General features: G+C 42.8%; 1 protein-coding gene across 1 annotated transcript in view; it reads right to left on the minus strand.

Annotated features, from left to right (window-relative positions):
- LMOD1 (leiomodin 1) overlaps positions 1-21,388 on the minus strand; it is a 37,734-nt gene extending 16,346 nt beyond the window's left edge. The window contains exons 1-2 of the mRNA XM_044287344.1: positions 20,930-21,388; positions 11,200-12,606 (exon numbers count right to left, since the gene is read on the minus strand). Coding sequence (XP_044143279.1) covers positions 11,200-12,606; positions 20,930-21,163 — 1,641 coding nt within the window. The 5' untranslated portion in view covers positions 21,164-21,388. The remainder of the gene's footprint in view (positions 1-11,199; positions 12,607-20,929) is intronic.
- Between the last annotated feature and the right edge of the window lie 479 nt (positions 21,389-21,867).

Raw genomic sequence — 21,867 nt, forward strand, 5'->3', positions numbered from 1 at the left:
ATCCCTCCATATGAGGTGTGCACAACCATTCTATATTTTATATTCATCTTTTACTTTATAGACTGGGTGTGTCTATACCGGTTGGGGCACCTACTCCATGTGCAACAGTTAGGTGAGCCATTACAAACAACCAACATTTCAATAATTTAACTGTCCGCAGCGGCCTATTACACGGTATTTAGCGCAGGATGCGCTAAAAATATATATTGCTGCTGTCACACACAATAGTCCTTATTGTATAAAAATCTTCCTATTACACTCCGTACATTGTCTGTCCCTTCCTATGCACCGCTCTCTCTAAGGCCTCTTGTACACGACCGTATGGCTTTTTCAGTATTTTGCGGCACACATGCGTGTGCATTCAGTTTTTTTGCGGAACGGAAAAGCTGGCACCTGATAGAACAGTACTATCCTTGTCGGTTACGCGGACAATAATAGGACATGTTCTAACTTTGAACGGAACAGAAAAATGGAAATACGGAAACGGAAGGCATAAGGAGTACCTTCCCTTTTTTTGTGGCTCCATTGATATGAATGGTTCCGTATATGGTCTGTATACGGAACGCAAAAAACGGAACGTAAAGGGGAAAAAAACGCTTGTATGCAAGAAGCCTGACACTGAGCAATTTAGTACAAGTTGCGCTACAAACATATATTGCTGCTGTCACACACAATAGTCCTTACAATTGTTTTTGTAGAAGAAAAATATTCAATTACACTCCCTACACTCTCTGTCCCTTCCTATGCTCAGCTCTCCCTGACTACGAATGAGCCGAACATACGTCATCGGGTGCTATATAGCACCCGATGACGTGTTCCAGCCAGCCAATCACTGTAATGCCAGTAGCTAACATGGCTACTGGCATTACAGTGAGGGAAAAACTTACCTGCATGTTTGTTGGCTGCGTAGCAGCCAAGAAACGTGTGGGGAGGAGACTCGAGCATGGCGCTTGAGCACGTTTTTATTGCTTTTTATTCTGTTTTTAGCAGGTGAGATGAACAAACACAGCAATTCTGATATTGTTTTTTTTACATGTTTATGATATTTACTTGATTTAGTTTCTTTACAGGATTATTAAAAAAAATTGCACATCCAGCACCATAAAATATTCACATTTATTGCATCCTGAGTATATCAAATCCCTTCATGAAAAATTGCTTTTACTTTTCACCATTATTCCTTCTTCTTAGGGCTCTTTCACACTTGCGTTGTTCTGTTCCGGCATAGAGTTCTGTCATCGGGGCTCTATGCCGGAAGAATCCTGATCTGATCAGGATTATCCCCATGCATTCTGAATGGAGAGAAATCCGTTCAGGATGCATCAGGATGTCTTCAGTTGCGGACCGGAACGTTTTTTGGCAGGAGAAAATACCGCAGCATGCTGCGCTTTTTGCTCCGGCCAAAAATCCTGAACACTTGCCGCAAGGCCGGATCCGGAATGAATGCCCATTGAAAGGCATTAATCCGGATCCGGCCTTAAGCTAAACGTCGTTTCGGCGCATTACCGGATCCGACGTTTAGCTTTTTCTGAATGGTTACCATAGCTGCCAGGACGCTAAAGTCCTGTTTGCCATTGTAAAGTGTAGTGGGGAGCGGGGGAGCAGTATACTTACCGTCCATGCGGCTCCCGGGGCGCTTCAGAGTGACGTCAGGGCGCCCCATGCGCATGGATGACGTGATCGCATGGACACGTCATCCATGCACATGGGGCGCTCTGACGTCATTCTGGAGCGCCACGGGAGCCGCACGGACGGTAAGCTGCCCCGCTCCCCACTACTACTATGGCAACCAGGACTTTAATAGCGTCCTGGCTGCCATAGTGACACTGAACGCATTTTGAAGACTGATCCGTCTTCAAATGCTTTCAGTTCACTCGCGTTTTTCCGGATCTGGCGTGTAATTCCGGCAAATGGAGTACACGACGGATCTGGACAACGCAAGTGTGAAAGAGCCCTTAGCGATTCCCAGAAACCCTATTCATAGTAATACCTAGAAACCAGTCCCCTCATAAAAGCACATGGAAAAATAACATACAGTAATGTCATTTGATCAAAAAAAGAAAAACATGAAGTCAAGTACAGCACAAATCAAAACCTTATGACTTCAATATACACTCACCTAAAGAATTATTAGGAACACCTGTTCTATTTCTCATTAATGCGGTTATCTAGTCAACCAATCACATGGCAGTTGCTTCAATGCATGTAGGGTTGTGCTCCTTGTCAAGACAATCTCCTGAACTCCAAACTGAATGTCAGAATGGGAAAGAAAGGTGATTTAAGCTATTTTGAGCGTGGCATGGTTGTTGGTGCCAGACGGGCCGGTCTGAGTATTTCACAATCTGCTGAGTTACTGGGATTTTCACGCACAACCATTTCTAGGGTTTACAAAGAATGGTGTGAAAAACATAGAGTATGCGGCAGTCCTGTGGGCGAAAATGCCTTGTTGATGCTAGAGGTGAGAGGAGAATGGGCCGACTGATTCAAGTTGATAGAAGAGCAACGTTGACTGAAATAACCACTCGTTAGAACCGAGGTATGCAGCAAAGCATTTGTGAAGCCACAACACGCACAACCTTGAGGCGGATGGGCTACAACAGCAGAAGACCCCACCGGGTACCACTCATCTCCACTACAAATAGGAAAAAGAGGCTACAATTTGCACGAGCTCACCAAAATTGGACTGTTGAAGACTGGAAAAATGTTGCCTGGTCTGATGAGTCTCGATTTCTGTTGAGACATTCAAATGGTAGAGTCCGAATTTGGAGTAAACAGAATGAGAACATGTATCCATCATGCCTTGTTACCACTGTGCAGGCTGGTGGTGGTGGTGTAATGGTGTGGGGGATGTTTTCTGGGCAAACTTTAGGCCCCTTAGTGCCAATTGGCCATTGTTTAAATGCCACGGGCTACCTAAGCATTGTTTCTGACCATGTCCATCCCTTCATGACCACCATGTACCCATCCTCTGATGGCTACTTCCAGCAGGATAATGCACCATGTCACAAAGCTCGAATCATTTCAAATTGGTTTCTTGAACATGACAATGAGTTCACTGTACTAAAATGGCCCCCACAGTCACCAGATCTCAACCCAATAGAGCATCTTTGGGATGTGGTGCCCTGGATGTGCATCCCTCAAATCTCCATCAACTGCAAGATGCTATCCTATCAATATGGGCCAACATTTCTAAAGAATGCTATCAGCACCTTGTTGAATCAATGCCACGTAGAATTAAGGCAGTTCTGAAGGCAAAAGGGGATCCAACACCGTATTTGTATGGTGTTCCTAATAATTCTTTAGGTGAGTGTAGATACCTATTATTTTTTTACAATACACACTAAAACTTGCATCTTATATAAATGTATAAAACTAAATATTCACATTAATATTGATAAATTGAAGAGGACCTTTCATTACAATAAAAAATCTAAACTAAGCATACAGACATGGAGAGCGGCGCCCAGGGATCTCCCTGCACTTACTATTATCCCTGGGCGCCGCTCTGTTCTCCGGGTATAGGCTCCGGTAGCTTAAGATTTTAGGAGCCTGCCGGTGTCTCTTTCTCCCAGGCTGTAGTGCTGGCCAATCACAGCGCTCAGCTCATAGCCTGAGAGAGAAAAAAACAACTCTCAGGCTATGAGCTGAGCGCTGCGATTGGCCAGCGCTACAGCCTGGGAGAAGGAGATGCCGGCAGGCTCCTCCCAGTTGAGCCTAAAATCTAAAGCTCTCCATGTCTGTATGCTTAGTTTAGATTTTTTATTGTAGTAAAAGGTCCTCTTTAAGGTGTCGGTTTAAGCCCTTAGGATACCCTAGTGCCAGCAAGAAAATTCTAAATGTTTCTCTATTTAAAACTTTTCTTCTGTGGTCACCGCCTCAAAAATTACCTTTCTATTCCTGAAAAACCTGAAACTGGATGCATTACAACATGTATTTTCTTTGCCTAGATAGCATACAAACATTAGTGGCTTTCTTGTTATCTGTTGGATATCGATAATAACGTGTCTCGACTTAGTTTATCAATATAAATATGGATATTTTGTTTTATAAATCTAAGTAAGATCCAAGTTTCATTGTGTATTTAGAAGTATAATATGTAGATCCTTAGGTTTTAATGTATGTTTTACCTGACTTTATGTTTTTTAATCAGTCAAATAAGATCATGTGATATGTGCTTTCAAAAGGGGATGGGTCTCTGGGTATAGTGTATGTTACAAAACTGTTATTTACCCTGTTAGTCTGAATGGATGAAGCACATGGTGAGAACAATGGATGGTGGCCATTTTAACTCACAGACACTGTTTGGACTTTTCTACACGGTGCTATCTTGCCTGTATTTGGTGCACAGAGACATCATTCAGTAGTTTGAAACTACCAAACAAGGGACACATTTATTAGTGACTATTTTCTGTATAACTTGTATATTTTCGGTGTAACTGGCATAAAACTGTATCTTCCAGCCTACTGAACGGATGTGGGTGAATTTCGGATATGTGGTTCACCCAGATCCCCCGGTTCCGAGGATATACTTGTTTTGGGGTTATTGCATGTTTTGGGGTTCCTGTGATATGTTTTATAAAACTGTATTTCTCTGCCTGAGATAATTATATTCGCCATTGTATTCAGTAATCTTATCACAGACAGAGAGGAGGATTTTGAGTGGGAGTGTCTGTGTTTATTGTACGGATTGATTGGTTGTATTTCAAACCCCTGTGGGCAGTGCTATGTTGGTGGATTGTAAATAAAAGAGTCTGTATGCCCCAGGGCAGTCAGTCCTAGTTTGACCTTCAAATCGCAGCCTCGCCTCGTTTTGTGGGGGAAAGATTATCCTAGCTGTAAAATAGCTAGTGGGATTGTTCTACATTTACAGGATCCTTCTGGATATCGAGACGAAGCGGCTCCTCTCCCTAAACAGAGATCCAGACTATCCAAGCGGTCCAGCTTCCAGCTAGCCTGGGAGTAACCGTAACAGTGTAACAAGCCATGAATAAGACTTCATGCACACGACTGTAGTTTAGATCTGCATCCAATCCACATATTTTGTAGATTGGATGTGGATGCATTCATTTCCATTCTGTGGCTACGCCAAAAAAGTAAAACATGTCCTATTCTTGTCTGTTTTGCGGACAAGAATAGACATTTTTAACATTGTGCAGGACCTGCAGAAGGGAAAATGCAGGATGCACATGGCTGGTATCCGTGTTTTGCGTATCCGCGATTTGCATACTGCAAAAACGGATATGGTTGTGTGCAAGAGGTCTAAGGCATAACACTGAAATACATAAGCCAATTATGTAGTTCCATGAAGGATTTTAATATGCTATGAATACAATAAAAGTGGATTTTTTATGGTTCACCCAGTATTGGACCAGTAAGTTTCTTCATTCAATTACCTTAGCGCCAAGTTTATCCATGGCACGAGTGAAGCAGTTATCATGAGTGAGTAGCTAGCTGTTTATTAGTTTGTATATACACTGCCTGTCCCAAAAAAAGGTTGCCACCTGGATTTAACTAAGCAAATAGTTATGAGCCTCCTATTGGATATTTACTGTATGGGCGATTATCTTTCAGCTGGCAACAAGTTATTTAACCCCAACTGGTGCAATGAGTTGCTTCTCATTTCTTTAACAACCATGTCGAAAAACACATCTCGTGGTCGTGGAAAAGATGTTAGTCTGTTTGAGAAGGATCAAATCATTGGCATGCATCAAGCAGAGAAAACATCTAAGGAGATTGCAGAAACTACTAAAATTGGGTTAAGAACTGTCCAATGCATTATTAAAAACTGGAAGGATAGTGGGGACCCATCGTATTCAAGGAAGAAATGTGGCGGGAAAAAAATCCAGAATGATCGTGATCGGCGATCACTTAACGTTTAGTGAAATCAAATCGAAGAAATACAACAGTAGAACTCAGGGCTATGTTTAATAGTGAAAGTAAGAGCATTTCCACATGCACAATGCGAAGGGAACTCAAGGGATTTTGACTGAACAGCTGTGTAGCCGTAAGAAAACCACTAATCAGTGAGGCAAACCAGAAAAAAAGGCTTCAATTTGCTAGGGAGCATAAAGATTGGACTCTGGAGCAATGGAAGAAGGTCATGTGGACTGATGAGTCCAGAGTGATGGGCGCATCAGGGTAAGAAGAGAGGCAGATGAAGTGATGCACCCAACATGACTAGTGCCTACTGTACAAGCCTGTGGGGGCAGTGCTTTGATCTGGGGTTGCTACAGTTGGTCAGGTCTAGGTTCAGCAACAGTATGTGCTCCAAGAATGAGGTCAGCTGAATACCTGAACATACTGAATGACCAGGGTTTTCCATCAATGGATTTTTTCTTCCTTGATGACACAGACTTATTCCAAGATCACAATGCCAGGATTCATCGGGCTCAAATTGTGAAAGAGTGGTTCAGGGAGCATGAGACATCATTTTCACACATGGATTGGCCACCACAGTATCCACACCTTAACCCCATTGAGAATCTTTGGGATGTGCTGGAGAAGGCTTTTCGCAGCAGCCAGACTCTACCATCATCAATGCAAGATCTTGTTGAAAAATGAATGCAACACTGGATGGAAATAAATCTTGTGACATTGCAGAAGCTTCTCGAAACAATCCCACAGCGAATGCGTGCCATAATCAAAGCTAAAGGCGGTCCAACAAAATATTTTTGGGACGGGCAGTGTATTAAGTAGCTGGTTGTTTTATTAGTTTGTATCTATTAGGCCACCTACACACGTTGCAGAATACATATGGTTTTTCTGCATTTGATTCCTGTGCGGAAAAACCACAGTGTAGTACAGTACTAGCAAAGTGTATGTGATGTACCCTTTGCAGATTTCCGTTTGGAAATTGACCTGCCGCACAGATTTCAAATGAAAAAGCATGTCAATTACAGGGGAAAATAAGTATTTGATACACTGGCAATTTTGCTAATTTTTCCACCTACAAAGAATGGAGAGGTCTGTAATTTTTATTGTAGATACACTTCAACTATGTGAGACAGAATCTAAAAAAAAAATCCAGAAAATTACATTGTATGATTTTTAAATAATTCATTTGCATTTTATTGCATGAAATAAGTATTTGATCACCTACCAACCAGCAAGAATTCTGTCTCTGTTATATTTTTTTTAAGAAGCCCTTCTACTCTGCACTCATTACCTGTATTAATAGTACCTGTTTGAACTTGTTACTGGTATAAAAAACACTAGTCCACACACTCAATTAATCACACTCCAAATTCTCCGCCATGATCAAGACGAAAGAGCTGTCTAAGGACACCATGGACAAAATTGTAGACCTGCACAAGGCTGGGATGGGCTACAGGACAATAGGCAAGCAGCATGGTGAGAAGGCAACAACTGTTGGTGCAATTATTAGAAAATGGAAGAAACACAAGATGACTGTCAATCTTCCTTGGTCTGAGGCTCCATGCAAGATCTCGCCTTGGGGGGTAAGGATGAGTCTGAGAAAGGTCAGGAATCAATCCAAAACTACAAGGGAGAACCTGGTCAATGAACTAAAGAGAGCTGGGACCACAGTCTCAAAGATTACCTTTAGTAACACACTATGCCGTCATGGATTAAAATCCTGCAGGGCACGCAAGGTCCCCCTGCTCACGCCAGCACATGCCCAGGCCCGTTTGAAGTTCCCCAATGACCATCTGGGTGATCCAGAAGAGACATGGGAGAAGGTCATGTGGTCAGATAAGACCAAAATAGAGCTTTTTGGTATCAACTCCACTCGCTGTGTTTGGATGAAGAAGAAGGATGAGTACAACCCCAAGAACACCATCCCAACCGTGAAACATGGGGGTGAAAACATCATACTTTGGGGGTGCTTTTCTGCAAAGGGGACAGTACGACTGCACCGTATTAAAATGAGGATGGATGGGGCCATGTATCGCAAGATTTTGGCCAACAACTTCCTTCACTCAGTGAGAGCATTGAAGATGGGTCGTGGTTGGGTCTTCCAGCATGACAATGACCCGAAACACACAGCCAGGGCAACTAAGGAGTGGCTCCGTAAGAAGCATTTCAAGGTCCTGGAGTGGCCTAGCCAGTCTCCAGACCTGAACCCAATCGAAAATCTTTGGAGGGAGCTGAAACTCAATGTAGCCCAACAACAGCACCGAAACCTGAAAGATCTGGAGAAGATGTATATGGAGGAAAGGTCCAAAATCCTTGCTGCAGTGTGTGCAAAGTTGGTCAAGAACTACAGGAAACGTCTGACCTTTGTAATTGCAAACAAAGGTTTCTGTACCAATTATTAAGTTATGTTCTTCTATTGTAGCAAATAAAATGCAAACAAATTATTTAAAAATCATACAATGTGATTTACTGGATTTTTTTTTAGATTCTGTCTCTCACAGTTGAAGTGTACCCACGGTAAAAATTACTTTCTAGGTGGAAAAACTTACAAAATCGCCAGTGTATCAAATAGATTTCACCCTTTTCAATAATAGGGTGTGGATATGCTGTAGAAACACACAGAAATCCGCACAGAAATTTATGCGGATCTTATGTGTTTTCATTCACACTCGTGCAGGTGGCCTTCGGATGAGTTCACAAGTGACTGATTAGCTGCAGATTTTCTGTGGTAGAAAATCTGCAGCATTTCTGCTTCTAATCTGGAGCAGGAAAAAAACACAACCAAAGAGTGCCTTCACACGCTGCAGATTTTATTGCAGAAAAGCAAAGAGTATACACTGTTTAATTCTTTGCATTGGAAAGGGTGAAATCCGCCATGAATCCGCAGTATAAAATTTAATGTTGCAGATTTAACGTCTGCACCACAGGCCAGTTTCTGCTGCAGATTTTTTCTGTGACATGAGACTGAGAATTGATAAACTCATTCACTTTGCTGGTACGTACAATGCTGCAATTTTGCCACACGAAAATCTGTGACATCAAATCTGCAACTAATCAGTCAATTGTCAACCAACCCTTATAGTACAGGTCATTATGGATACAGTTTAACTTTCTATTTCTCGTACCACGGTCAGCATTGACTACAGCATCTGAGGAGTTAGGTAATTAATTAGACACAGAGGAGTCATTAGACTGATAACATGAAGGGTTAATGTCTCTCTCTGCACACTGCCTGCTCGGAGTTACTCAGAACAGTACTGTCCTTTTTCTGTTTGAACAAACTCAGTTTCCGATGATCAGTAGGACAGCTAAAGGGAATGAATTGTGTTTTTAATTGGTTTAGTTAATTAGATTCTAGTATGTACAAAATAAATAATAGGGGAATTTATCATGAGGGTAATATTTGAGACAGTTTGAGTCTATGCTGGCATACTCCTTACTCCTTTTTTTACCCCACAAGCACTGGAGTGAGTTTGCCACTTTAACATAGCTAACCACACCTACTTTCTCACCCACGTTTCAAAACTGGAGTAACTAGTGCAAAAAAGTCACAAATAAAATAAGCCCAATTTTTTTTTCAGAATACTGGAGTGGAGGGCATGATAAAATCCCCTTGATAAATTGTGTGCACATAATCATAATAACCCTTTCAACCACCGTGACCTACCCATACATCATGTTGGCTAAAGTAATGTATGAAGTGGGCTGCTGCAGTGAGCCCGCTCCATATGAACCCCATCATTTAACCTCTCAGGTGCTGCGATCAACGCTGATTGTGGCATATGTGAAGCAAGACAGATGAGGGATGCAGCTCCAGGGCTCCAATCGGTTACCATAGCAGCCTGCTGCGTGCAGCAGGGAGCATGTGAAAATCCTATTCACCCTAATAGATCTCTATAAGGCCTCTTGCACACAGCCGTGTGTCCCCTGTGGCCATATTGCGGCCCGCATACGGTGGGTCCGCAATACACTCCCCATCACGGATGCAGACCCATTCACTTGAATGGGTCCGCAAATCTGGAGATACAGTGCGGAACGGAACAGAACTACGGAACAGAAGCACTACGGAGTGCTTTCATGGGGTTCCGGTCCACAAAAAGATAGAACTTGTCCTATTTCTTTGCGGAATGGATGGATCGCGGATCCCATTCAAGTGAATGGGGTCACGATCCGCATGTGGCTGGCCCACGGTGGGGCATGGCCAGCACGCGTAAATAAGACAAGGGATCAAAAGATCCCAGATTCTAGCCCTGGGATTAGGGGGCTAATAGTTATTAAATAAAAAGTAAAAAAAAATTAAAATACTGAAAGTTTGAATCACCCTTTTTCCCTATTTTACATATAAAAATATAATAATATATTAATTAAAAAAAAACATATCAGGTATCTCCACAGCTGCAGAATAAGAATGTCATGTCATTTTTAGCATATTTTTTTTTCAATTTAACCCCACAAGAAAAAAATTCCCAGTTTTCTACTAGCAGACATGGTAAATTAAACGGTGCCCTTAAAAAATGCAACTTTTCCTGCAAACAATAACCCCTCATATTGCTATATGAAAGGAAAATTAAAAAAAGGTATGGCTACTGGAACATGGGGAGGAAAAAAATGCAAAACCATAAAATTGGCCCAGTACTTAAGGGGTTAAAGCTCTGTACTACTTCATAGTTGAATGGAAACTTAAAGGGATTGGTCTGTCTCACACATTGGTGGCATATTGCTAGGATATGCCATCAATGTCAGATAGTTTCAGGTCCCACCTCTGCGGGACCCGGGAAGTAATGGAGAATGCACTGTGCATGCGCTCTCCATTCATTGCTACGGGACTACCCTAAATAACACAGTCAGCTAAAAAGCCAACTCGGCTATTTTTGGAATCCCATAGCAGTGAGTTTGGCTGCGCTTTCACAGTGCACTCTTCTTCACTTTGGGTGGCCAGTTCTGGAGATGCCAGCTCTGTAGCACAATGGCCACAATAAATTTCCCCCATTGTCCCTCTAGAAGCTTTGCTTATAAAGCACAATAACAATGCAGTATGGTGACGTATAATCACCATATGGTAATTGACCTGTCACCTACCTGGACACTATACTGTCTTTCAATTAGTCCAGGCATGCCCATCCTGCTGGCATCCAGTTGTTGCAATAATAGAACTCCCATCGTGTCTGGACAGCCTACAGCTATCAGGGCATGTTGGGAGTTGTAATTTTGCAAAAGCTGGAGGGTCACAGGTTGGGCATCCCTGAGTTAGTCCAATGATTTCAAAGAAAGATTGACAAGAATATAACATATTTTCAATGCACAGCTCTATGTCTTGAAACATACCTTTTTAAGCTGTTTGACATTACTAGACCTAATTGATTCAAGAAGTTTATCCCTTGAGTTCTTCTCTGCAGGCCCAGTCTTTTCTACAATTCTTCTCTGAGAAGCAGGGGACAGAGAGTTTCTAATGTTCTCATTAATAAGTGGTGGTGCCAGAGGAGCCATTGGTGGAGGTGGTGGGGGAGGAACAGGTGCTCCTCCTTTTTTTGAAGTGCTCTTTTGGGGATTGTTGGCAGTCGGCTTTCTCAATGATTTAGTGGACTCTTCTGGAGGAGGAATTACTTTGGGAACTTCTAAACAGTTCTTCTTGCTCTCTGCTTCTTTTAATGCTTTCTGCTCTGCCATTCTCCGTTGCCTTTGTTTGTCCATGTTGCGACTCAGCAAGTTAGTAACAGTCATGCGTGGCCCTGCTAGCTCAAAATGGTATCCAAGTTTTAAGAGAGTAGTGTTTTCTTTTAACATCTTTGCTATTTCCATCTCAGTTTTCCCACCACAAATATGGCGCTGATTATGGAAGCGAAGTTCAGTAAGTGTGTCATTATGCTGCAGAGCTCTGAATATGGCTAATATGCCCTTTCCTGTGATGTGGTTGGAATCCAGATTGATACTAGTAATGGTCTTGTTAGACTTTAACATGGCAGCAATAGCCAATGCGATATGGTCATCAGCTCGTGTGTTTGCCAGAGAAAAGATCTTAACCACAGTGTTGAACTCTAAAGCCTCTGTAAAACTCATTAGTGTCTCAATGGTAATACAGTCGGAATTGTTCAGATTCAGCTCTGTTAGCTCAGCTTCATTATTTTTCACTTTTTCTAGGAGTTCATCAAAAATACTTGATGAGTCATCGTCTTTATTCTCTTCTGCTCCATTCTTAGATCCATTTTCAGCTCGTTGTGCCTCTGTGTTCTTCAAATTATTTTCTTGATCAGTTGCTTGTTTTTCTTGTGTGTTGTTTTTATTGGCTTGGATACTCACTGGTTTCTCTTTTTTCTCTGGGGTCTTTTCAGAATTTTTCTTTTTGTCCAGTTTTTTCTCAGATTGTACCTCTGCAACTTCCTTCTTTTGAATATTGTCGGCGATCTTCTTCTCTACTTTGTTTTCAGTAGGCACTTTTTCTGTTTTATTCTTCTCTAATGGTTTTGGATCTTTCTCTTCATCTAGCTTTTTAGACGAAGTTCTTTTTAATTTGTCTTTTTCTACCACACTACTGTTTTTCTCTTGCCTGAACCTCTCTCTCATTTTGCTGACTCTTTCATCCTTTGGTTTCTCTGTTTCTCTAGTTGCCTTTGTTTTGGTGTCTTTGGTTTCTTCCAGTTTTTTATGTGGAGGGTCTTTTGTTTTTTCTTTTGTCTCCTTTGCACTGACTTCTTTTTGTGCCTCTTCCTTTACCTTTTGTGAAGATTTTCCACTCTGAAAAAGTTGTTTGACTTCAATTAATGTTTTTTTCTTGTTCATGACAGTTTCACATTTAAAGAGCACCTGTCAGTAGGATCAACCCTACTAAACCAGCCATACTGCCTGGTAGGGTTCATCATGCTCGAAATTATACCTGTCTTGTAAAAGTTAGGTACAGCATTCCCAAGAGGAAAAAAAAAGACTTGAATTAATTATGCAAATAAGGTCTTCAGTGCATTGGTGCACTAAAGGCTAATTTGCATAAATAATACACCATTCTTGGGGACCACTTGGGGATACCACAACCAATTTTAACAAGACAGCTATCATTTTAATCAGCTGGACCAACCTTATCTTAAATATGCACTCATTCAGACTTCATGAAGTAAAATAAATAATGAGTCTATTATGTTAAAATCATAATTATTTTATATCAGTAACTAAAATAACAAGCTAACAAACAAAAAATGTAAATTATTCATTGAGGGTGAAAAGACTGTAGAGTGATGTGTAAAAGGTTTGATCACAAATACATTGTTTTACTTTTTATACTTTAAGACCCAGTAATCATCTTCTCTGTTTAAAATAAATTGTTTTATCACATTAATATGTTGCTAAATACACATTATAAAGTTATAAAAGTTATTGTCTCTTAAGAGAGAAGTACATTGTGAGCGCTCATTTGATAACTAGAAAACCAACTGTTATATGACGACAGTCAACAAAGAGGAGATATATTGTGTGTGGCTTACCAAGGGGCAACCAGGCAAATTTTAAAACCAGCTGTGCATGTGAGTGAAGAAAACATGAAAGAATGCAGTGTTACACTCTAAGAAACCAAGTTTAAAAGAGTGCCCTATGAAAGGCAGCACTAAAGACTGGCATGCACAGTATAGGCAAATCATGGATCTACAGAAGTTTTAGCTATTACAGTAGAGTTTAATATAGGGCCCATAAGGAGACTGTCTGCCCTCTTATCAACCATAAAGAGAGAATATGTACCTTAAAGTGGTTGTCTCACTTGGACAAATTGTGTTTATCATGTAGGCAAAAATATTACTAATGTGTTACTACTGTGTTTTGATTGTCCATATTGCCTCCTTTGCCTGCTTGATTCATTTTTACATTGCATTATACAAAGCAGGTCTCAAAATGAAGGCAGTGATCCTATGAGACCTTTTATGTAGGCATATCAATAATTCTTCAATATGTTTTCTTTAAGATATGCACTCTGTAAAACCTAAGACTCTGTTCACGCTGGCATCGTGGCTGTTATTTCTCCCTGATATGCTGATCATGAAGTTTCATGGTATTTTCACACAGCTAAAATCTGCCACATTCAAAGCTCCATCAACAGTTTCCTATTTAATTCACTGTAAAAAATAAATAAAACACCCTGTGCAGTGTAAAATGGCATTTTTATTAGTAGCTGATTTGAAAAATACTTCAGAAGTGATGTTACTTCTTTGAAGCAAGTGTGATGATGGAACTCTTCTAAAATGCTTGTAAAAACCCTTCTCAACCAGCCTCCAAATTATAAATCTGCCACCAAAAATCAGCTACTGATACTGCTACAGATTATTTTTGCTGTGGATTTTAGCCATGTGAACATACCCTGAGATATAAGTTGTAGGGGCACCTGGTAGCAATTTGCTAGATAATAATAAGGGCCATTTAACTACTCTGATATGGCATTTAAAAATAGGTTTTTAAATCAGACAACACCTAAAAGAGGCTAGTTGTTTTAGACAATATCTTATTTTTCTAAGATCGTGACTTTCTTCACCTAAGTGGAAAAAAGGTGCAGCTTACCGCAAAAAAAAGTACACAAGTATGCTGTCTATCACAAGGGCCCCCATCAAGGGGCATACCTCATGGGGAAGGGGCGTGGTTGGGTACCAAACTTTTGGCGCATTTTTGGAGTAAAAGATGTCGAAAACGTAGACTAGACAGTTGCGCCAAGATGTCCACTCATGTCAATCGAGCAGCAGGGGGGAGTATGTTCAGCTGTCTGGACAGGTTTATGAGACAAATCAATCTGTGGAAATCAAATCGCTCATCACTAACTGGGACCATTATTTTTCAAATCTGAGCTATGTCCACATACAAGTAAGTGAACCCTTTAGAATTTCCTGTATTTCTGCAATGATTAGTAAAAAAAAGTGGCCTGATTACTAAGGCTACTTTGACACTGGCATTCTGGTTTCTGTTTGTGAGATCCGTTCAGGGCTCTCACAAGCGGTCCAAAAACAGATCAGTTTTGCCCTAATGCATTCTGAATGGATAAGGATCTGCTCAGAATGCATCAGTTTGCCTCCCTTCCAAAACGCTGCTTAAGACACATTTGTAGACAAATAATTGGACTGTTCCTGTCTTTAATTGAGCTCACTGAGTATTTACTCAATGAGCTCAATAAAAGACAGGAACAGTCCAATTATTTGTCTACAAATGTGTCTTAAGCAGCGTTTTGGAAGGGAGGCAAACTGATGCATTCTGAACGGATCCTTATCCGTTCAGAATGCATTAGGGCAAAACTGCAGAAATCCAATTCCACTTACTATTTCTTTCAAGTCCATAAGCTATAACACGCTTGCTGCATGTGGGCTGTTCAGTAGAGGATGCTATTATAATATGCTGCTCTCTATTATGGCTCTGCAGCTATTGGCTAAAGCTGAACCACACAAACTTCCTGTTCTGGCCCATGGTCGGCCTCTGAACATAATACTGTTAAGGGGCTCGGTGGAGCTGATGTGTTTTATCCTAATGAGAAAGATTTCATAATAAGGATTTGGAGAAGGGGCAGAGGGATAGCAGAGCAGGGAGAGGCTGGTGCTGCTACTATGGGGCTCATACCATGGGGGAGTAATAAAGCCCACCATAATGCCCCCCCAGTAGAAATAATTATCCTTATAATGTGACAGTGCAAAAAATACCCCCTTGTAATGCCCCTAGTTAAGCTAATGTCCCAATAATGTGCCAGCATAAAATACCCCTATATAGTGCCCCCAGTAAATGCCCCCAAAGTGCTTCCTCCTAGTGCCCCCCATAATGTACCAGTATAAAATGCCCCATATATAGTTTTCCAGTAGATGCCCTCAGTGTCCCCCATAATTTGCAAGTATAAAATACCACTTCTTAGTGCCCCCGTAGATGACCCCATAGTACTCCTCTCCCCCGTTCCCATAATGTGTCCCAGTATAAAATGCTACTGTACAGAGCCCCCCATATAAAATACCTATTTTTTGTGGCCTGAGTAGATGCTCCTATAGTGCCCACCAATAATGTGCCAGTAAGAAGTGCCCCCATAGTACCACCCAATAATATGCAAGTAAAAAGTGCCCCCAATAATGTGCCAGTAATAAGTGCCCACAATAATGTGCCAGTAATAAGTGCCCCATAGATGCCCCCTAATCATGTACCAGTAACAAGAGCCCCACCCCAATCATGTGCCAGTAACAAGAGCCCCCCCAATCATATGCCAGTAACAAAACCCCCCAATCATGTACCAGGAACAAGAGCACCCCCCAATCATGTGCCAGTAACAAGAGCACCCCACATCATGTGCCCATAATAAGAGCCCCCCATCATGTGCCAGTAATAAGAGCCCCCCGCATCATATGCCAGTAACAAGAGCCCCCCCAGTCATGTGCCAGTAACAAGAGCCCCCCATCATGTGCCAGTAACAAGAGCCTCCCCCATCATGTGCTAGTAACAAGAGCACCCCCAATCATGCCAGTAACAAGAGCACCCCCATCATGTGCCAGTAATAAGAGACCCCCATCATATGCCAGTAACAAGAGCCCCCCCATAATGTGCCAGTAACAAGAGCCCCCCAAATCATGTGCCAGTATTAAGAGCACCCCATCATGTGCCAGTAACAAGAGCACCCCCCCATCATGTGCCAGTAACAAGAGCCCCCCCCAATCATTTTCCAGTAAACGTAATGTACATATAAAAAAAAATAGTTATACTTCCCTCCATGTCAGCGATGCGATGCTGGTCTCTTCCTGCCTGTGTCCCGCGTGCAGTACGTCTCAGGCGGCGTGATGACGTCATTGCGCCGCCTGCACTGGTATCTGAAAGGTATCTAGTGCCGGCAGCCTATTGGAGGAACAGGGAAGGGACACGCCTCTCCCTCCCCTGCCCCGCTGCAGCACAGCCATCTGTATTGCTGTCCTGAGGACGGCAATACAGATGACTATGGAGATGAATGCTTCCACAATGTAAGCGCTCATCTTTTTGTGCCCTGATGCCGCCGCCCGCCAAACTTCACCAGGGCTGCGCCACCAGCTCGGGGGGGGGGGGGGGGAATTGCCCGTTGTCCCCCCCTGGATCCGCCAGTGCATTAGATACAATTGACATTATGTCTTTCACAAATGTGCATATAAATCTATGTTAAATGCAATTGTTTATGTAATTTTCCTGGCTACCAGCAGGTGGCAGCAACTCAGTGGCAGGCACAAGCTACAGTTTAGTGTATCTGAGCTGGAATGGATTATTCCAGCTTAGCTGCCCCTCTGTGGAGTGGTGGGCTGGACCCACATCCTGCAGTTTGGGTGGAGAAGGAAGTTAGGGGTAGTGTAGCCCAACCCCTGCTAGGGGTAGGGGGGGGGGTGTGGAGTTCCCCTGCATAGGGAAGACAGCAAAGACCTAGTCTCGGCTGAGACATGTCCATATATATCCCAGCTAGAGCACCTTAAGCTCTGCTGGATGAAGAAAGCATAAACTACAGACCAACTCCAGAGTTCCAGGAAGAAAGCATCCCCTGAGAATCCATCTGTGAGATAAGTCCAGTGCCTAGGAGAAGCCAATTCCTCCTCAGCTAGTCTGTCCCCCACACAGCAGAAGTAACATTTAAAGCAGAATTACTCATTCCTGCCAATCATTGCCTAAACCTGCTGGGACCAAGAGACCAAAGCTGTATGCTGTTTGGATGCAAGTTATCCAAAGTAAAACAACATTTGAACTTTATCTAAAGGTCTGGACATCATTTATTCTGCAAAGTTCCTCTATTACTCCTATCACTACACTTGAATTTATTGCAAGTGAGCCATGAGCCAGGAGTCCAGCCGCACCCAGATAGGAGACACCGTGACACAACTACCACCAAACTACAGAGACATTATAGGCCACTACACCACTCTGGCATTCCTAATCTGGGACGTGTGTTATAACACCTTGGAAGGGCCCTGGGATAGTACCCTGCGCACGCAAAAAATTGGCATCACAACAAATACAGAATATTATCCACCTGTACCTGCCCACTGCACATGCATTCCCAATGTAATGACAATCCTGGAGCTTCTATTCTTATGACTCTATGATGTGCCAATCCTTTATTATTTCTTACAGAAGTTACGTATGAATTGCTAGCAGTCTGCAGTAAGGGTACAGAGGGGGTGGGAACCAGTTGGGAGTGTGTACCTGCACAGACTCACTCTATCCGATCAGTGCTGCCCCCAACTGGTTACCACCCCTCTGTATTCTTACTGCAGACTGCTAGCAATTCATGCATAACTTAGAGCCTTTCACCACATAGAGCCATAAGAATAGATGTTCCAGATTTGTTATTACATGGACATGAGGAATGCAAGTAGCTATTATACAGGCATGTCAGGAGCGGTCACAGGGCCTCTTTAAATCAGAGTCCTGGTACATTTTCTTGTAACCCCTTCTGTTCCTGCCTCACAGATGGCAGAGCATATACAAGCTAAAAGCAGTGATGCTAGAAGTATAGCTGAAGGCTATATGAATCTCCTCCTTTTTGTATCTAGCACCAGTTATGGATAAATAATGTTGCATGTAAAAAAAAAAATACATCCAAAAGTAAAATTTGATCTGGGTGTTATTTGTCTCCTTCTAGGGCTGAGAATAGTAGGCAGGAAATATTTGTTAAAAACAGACTGCACACGATCTCATTGATTGAGTCTGTTCACACATCAGTATTTTGAAAACTGTGGATCAGTGAAAAAAATCACAGAGACATGCACTATTTTGGTCGGTGATGTGGACCAAACAGGCCAATTTATGTCTATGGATCCGTTCAAGATGGCTTCCAAGTTGCGTCCGTTTTTCACCATCCACTAATTAGAAATGCTCCTATTAGTGCCCATAGAATACAAATAACACATGGAGGGCAAAAAAAATGGAGACTCAGACCCAACATGGATTCTTCACACCATCTTCACAGATGAAACATGGATGAATTTTTTCACAGACGGACACGTAAATTTGAACGAGGCCTAAGGGCTTATGCACACCAAGTACATGTGCTGTCCGTGCCATGCATTGGGCACCCATTCAACTTGAACAGGTCCATGATCCGTCCGCCCCGCAAAAAAAAAAAAAGAGCATGTTCTATTTGTTGCAGTGCATGGACCGAAATACCACGGAGGCACTCCATAGTGCTTCTGTGGCCTTCCACTCTGTGCCTCTGCACCATATCTTCAGGATTCCGGACCCATTCAAGTGAATGGGTTCGCATCCATGAAATGGTATGCACACATCCAGTGCCCGTATATTTCAGAGCCGCTGTTTGAGGGCTGGAATACGTGCATGGTCACCACACATTAGTGTGCATGAACCGTTAGGGCTTGTTCACATGAATGTGCCATGTTTTGGGGTCCGCAAATTGCGGATCCGCAAAACAAGGATGCCGCCCGTGTGCCTTCTGCAATTTGCGGAACGGAAGGCCCATTATAGAAATGCATATTCTTGTCCGCGAAACGTAGACATGATCTATAATTTCTGCGGGGCCAAGGAGCGTAGCAACGGATGCAGACAGCACACGGAGTGCTGTCCGCATCTTTTGAGGTCCCATTAAAGTGAATGGGTCCGCAACTGAGCCGCAAAAAATGCGCCTCGGATGCGGAACCAAACCACGGTCGTATGAATGAGCCCTTAGGCTGAGTTTCCATGTTCAGTTTTTTTTATGCAGAGTGGAATGAAAAGGAGAAGACTCCATTTATGATCGCTTCCTGTCTTTGGCTTTAAAAAGTGCTTAAAAAATCTGAATGTGTAAACTCAGCCTTAGGGCTCATGCACACAGCCGTTGCCTGGACGTGTCCGTATTGCGGCCCGCGTACAGCGGGTGCGCAATACACGGGCATCGGCCGTGTGCACCCCGCATCACGGATGCGGACCCATTCACTACGCAGGGCTTACGTTGTGTTTCTGTTGGTGCCTCTGCACCGCAAAAAATAGAACTTGCTGAAGCACAGATTTTGCCCGTGCATTGGGAAACTGCAATTTCTACAGCAATGAACACTATGTACAGCACTACGGTAACAGGGAGGTGTATGTACAACTATACAAGCATGAGGAGAGGGCGAAACCAAGTGGCATGACAGTTCATCAGTAGATAAAGTGGCCATAAGGGTATATGCAAGAAACCTCTGCAAATGGAAATCACTTCTATCGATCTGAATGGGGTTGTTCTGGCAGCAAGCACATGGCTTTCTGGAAGCCTCATTCAGATGAACAGTTGAAGAAATTTCTGCATCAAATCTGCCACATGTAAATTCAACCTTACACCTACTCCCTTGAGCTGCTATGTGCACTACCTGATAGTAAAAGTGGATTTAGATGAGCAGATAATGGTTATGATTTGAACTCAAGCGATCGAATATGGACAAGAATTGTGCCATGTAAATGTTTCTAACAATTGAGCGATCTGATCAAAAACGCTTGTTCAACGTCTGGGAAATCATTGATGCGAACAAGTACAACCATCTTTTGTCATTAATGAATTGCGTTATCGTCTTAACGATAGACAGCCCTGTGTAGGCAGAATCATGTAAATTAGGTTACACGATAATCCTTTCGTTTGAATGCTAGTTGTCTGCTACAACGTTTGGACGTTTAGTCGCTCATTTCTGTGATCGCCTAAACGTTTATCTGCTCGTCTAAATCCACCTTGATGTTCTGCACACACATAGTGGGGGACAACTGCTACAGAAAGCTCATTTGGAATGGACAGGGAGCCATGTTCCCCAACCAGGAGCAGACTGTGGAACAAGGCCAGGCTTTACAAAGTGTTCACCAATCTTCTGAATAGTAAGAGTCAGAAAGTCTGGAAAATAAAACAGGGTCACTAGGTCCTATGTCACTGACACAACAGACAGAGATTGCACAGGCAGTGGGGAAATAAGTCACCGGCAGCAACTGAACAGCTATAAGCACCACTTTTCAGTCACAACTGAGCAACCTGGAAACCATATAGAAATGTAATGTGCTTGGTACATATGTAAGTGCAGCAGCTCCAGCCTCTGTAAAGAGTTTTGTGCATTTTCTGTTACAGTAAATGACTCTGCAGTCAGACATGTCACACAGAAGTTACCTCAGGTGCCGCCTGTGCCTGCGCCAGTCTCTTGCTCTCCCTCTCTGCCTCCCTTTGGCTTGAAGCCCTCTCAGTCTGGTCCCTGCGTAGTCCCGCAGACAAACCAGCATCTGGGTCCCCGGCATCAAGCTCCTTCTGCAGCTGTTCCATCTCCTCCGGGGACAAGGTGGACAACAGGTTATCTATGTCAGGGTCTTCGCTCACTTGCCGCCGAAACCTAGCCACCCTGGACATGATGGTTGATTCTGAAGGTTGGAGTTGAAGATTAAATGAAATCTAACACACAAGCCACTTACTGCAGTCAGGACAAACCTTCGCTGCACAAGAAAACTTGATGTCCCGTTCAAGAAAATGAAACCCAAGACCAGGTGAAGGGCAATACTCAGATTATCTAGAACTAGGAACCCCCTCAGGTGTGTGCCCCAGTGCCACCGCTGGACACTGTGCGGCTGCAGTCACCACCCCACGCCTCTCCTCTGGAGCTCCCCCTCCTCTCCTCCCAGGGGCTAGTATTCAAGACATTCTTGTGAATGTTTCCCTCATGTCCAAATATAGAGAGAGGATACATCTCTTTTTATGGAAATCACTGAGGGCTGGGAATCAAAAAACTGAGACCAGGATCTCTGTATAGCTATAGGAGACGTATATATTTTATGATGGGCCAGCCATAAAGTATTCAGCACCTATAGCACCATGAGTGAACCTGTTGATGGGTACAGTGAACCTACACATTGTCCACCACACATGCATGCCAAGAAGCAATGCTGGCATATAAACCACACACACAGAGTAGCTATAAGTAGTGCACTAGAAAGCAAGAGCCCTGTACTAAACGCTGGTATGGAGGATCAGGATTAATAAAAAAAATCCTTATTTGGTAAAGAAAATATCAGTGTTTACAGCCTGCAGCTCCTCAAGTTATTACTGCACAGCCCAGG

The sequence above is a fragment of the Bufo gargarizans genome, chromosome 3, assembly GCF_014858855.1.
Source record: "Bufo gargarizans isolate SCDJY-AF-19 chromosome 3, ASM1485885v1, whole genome shotgun sequence".
In the NCBI taxonomy this organism is placed as follows: Eukaryota; Metazoa; Chordata; class Amphibia; order Anura; family Bufonidae; genus Bufo; species Bufo gargarizans.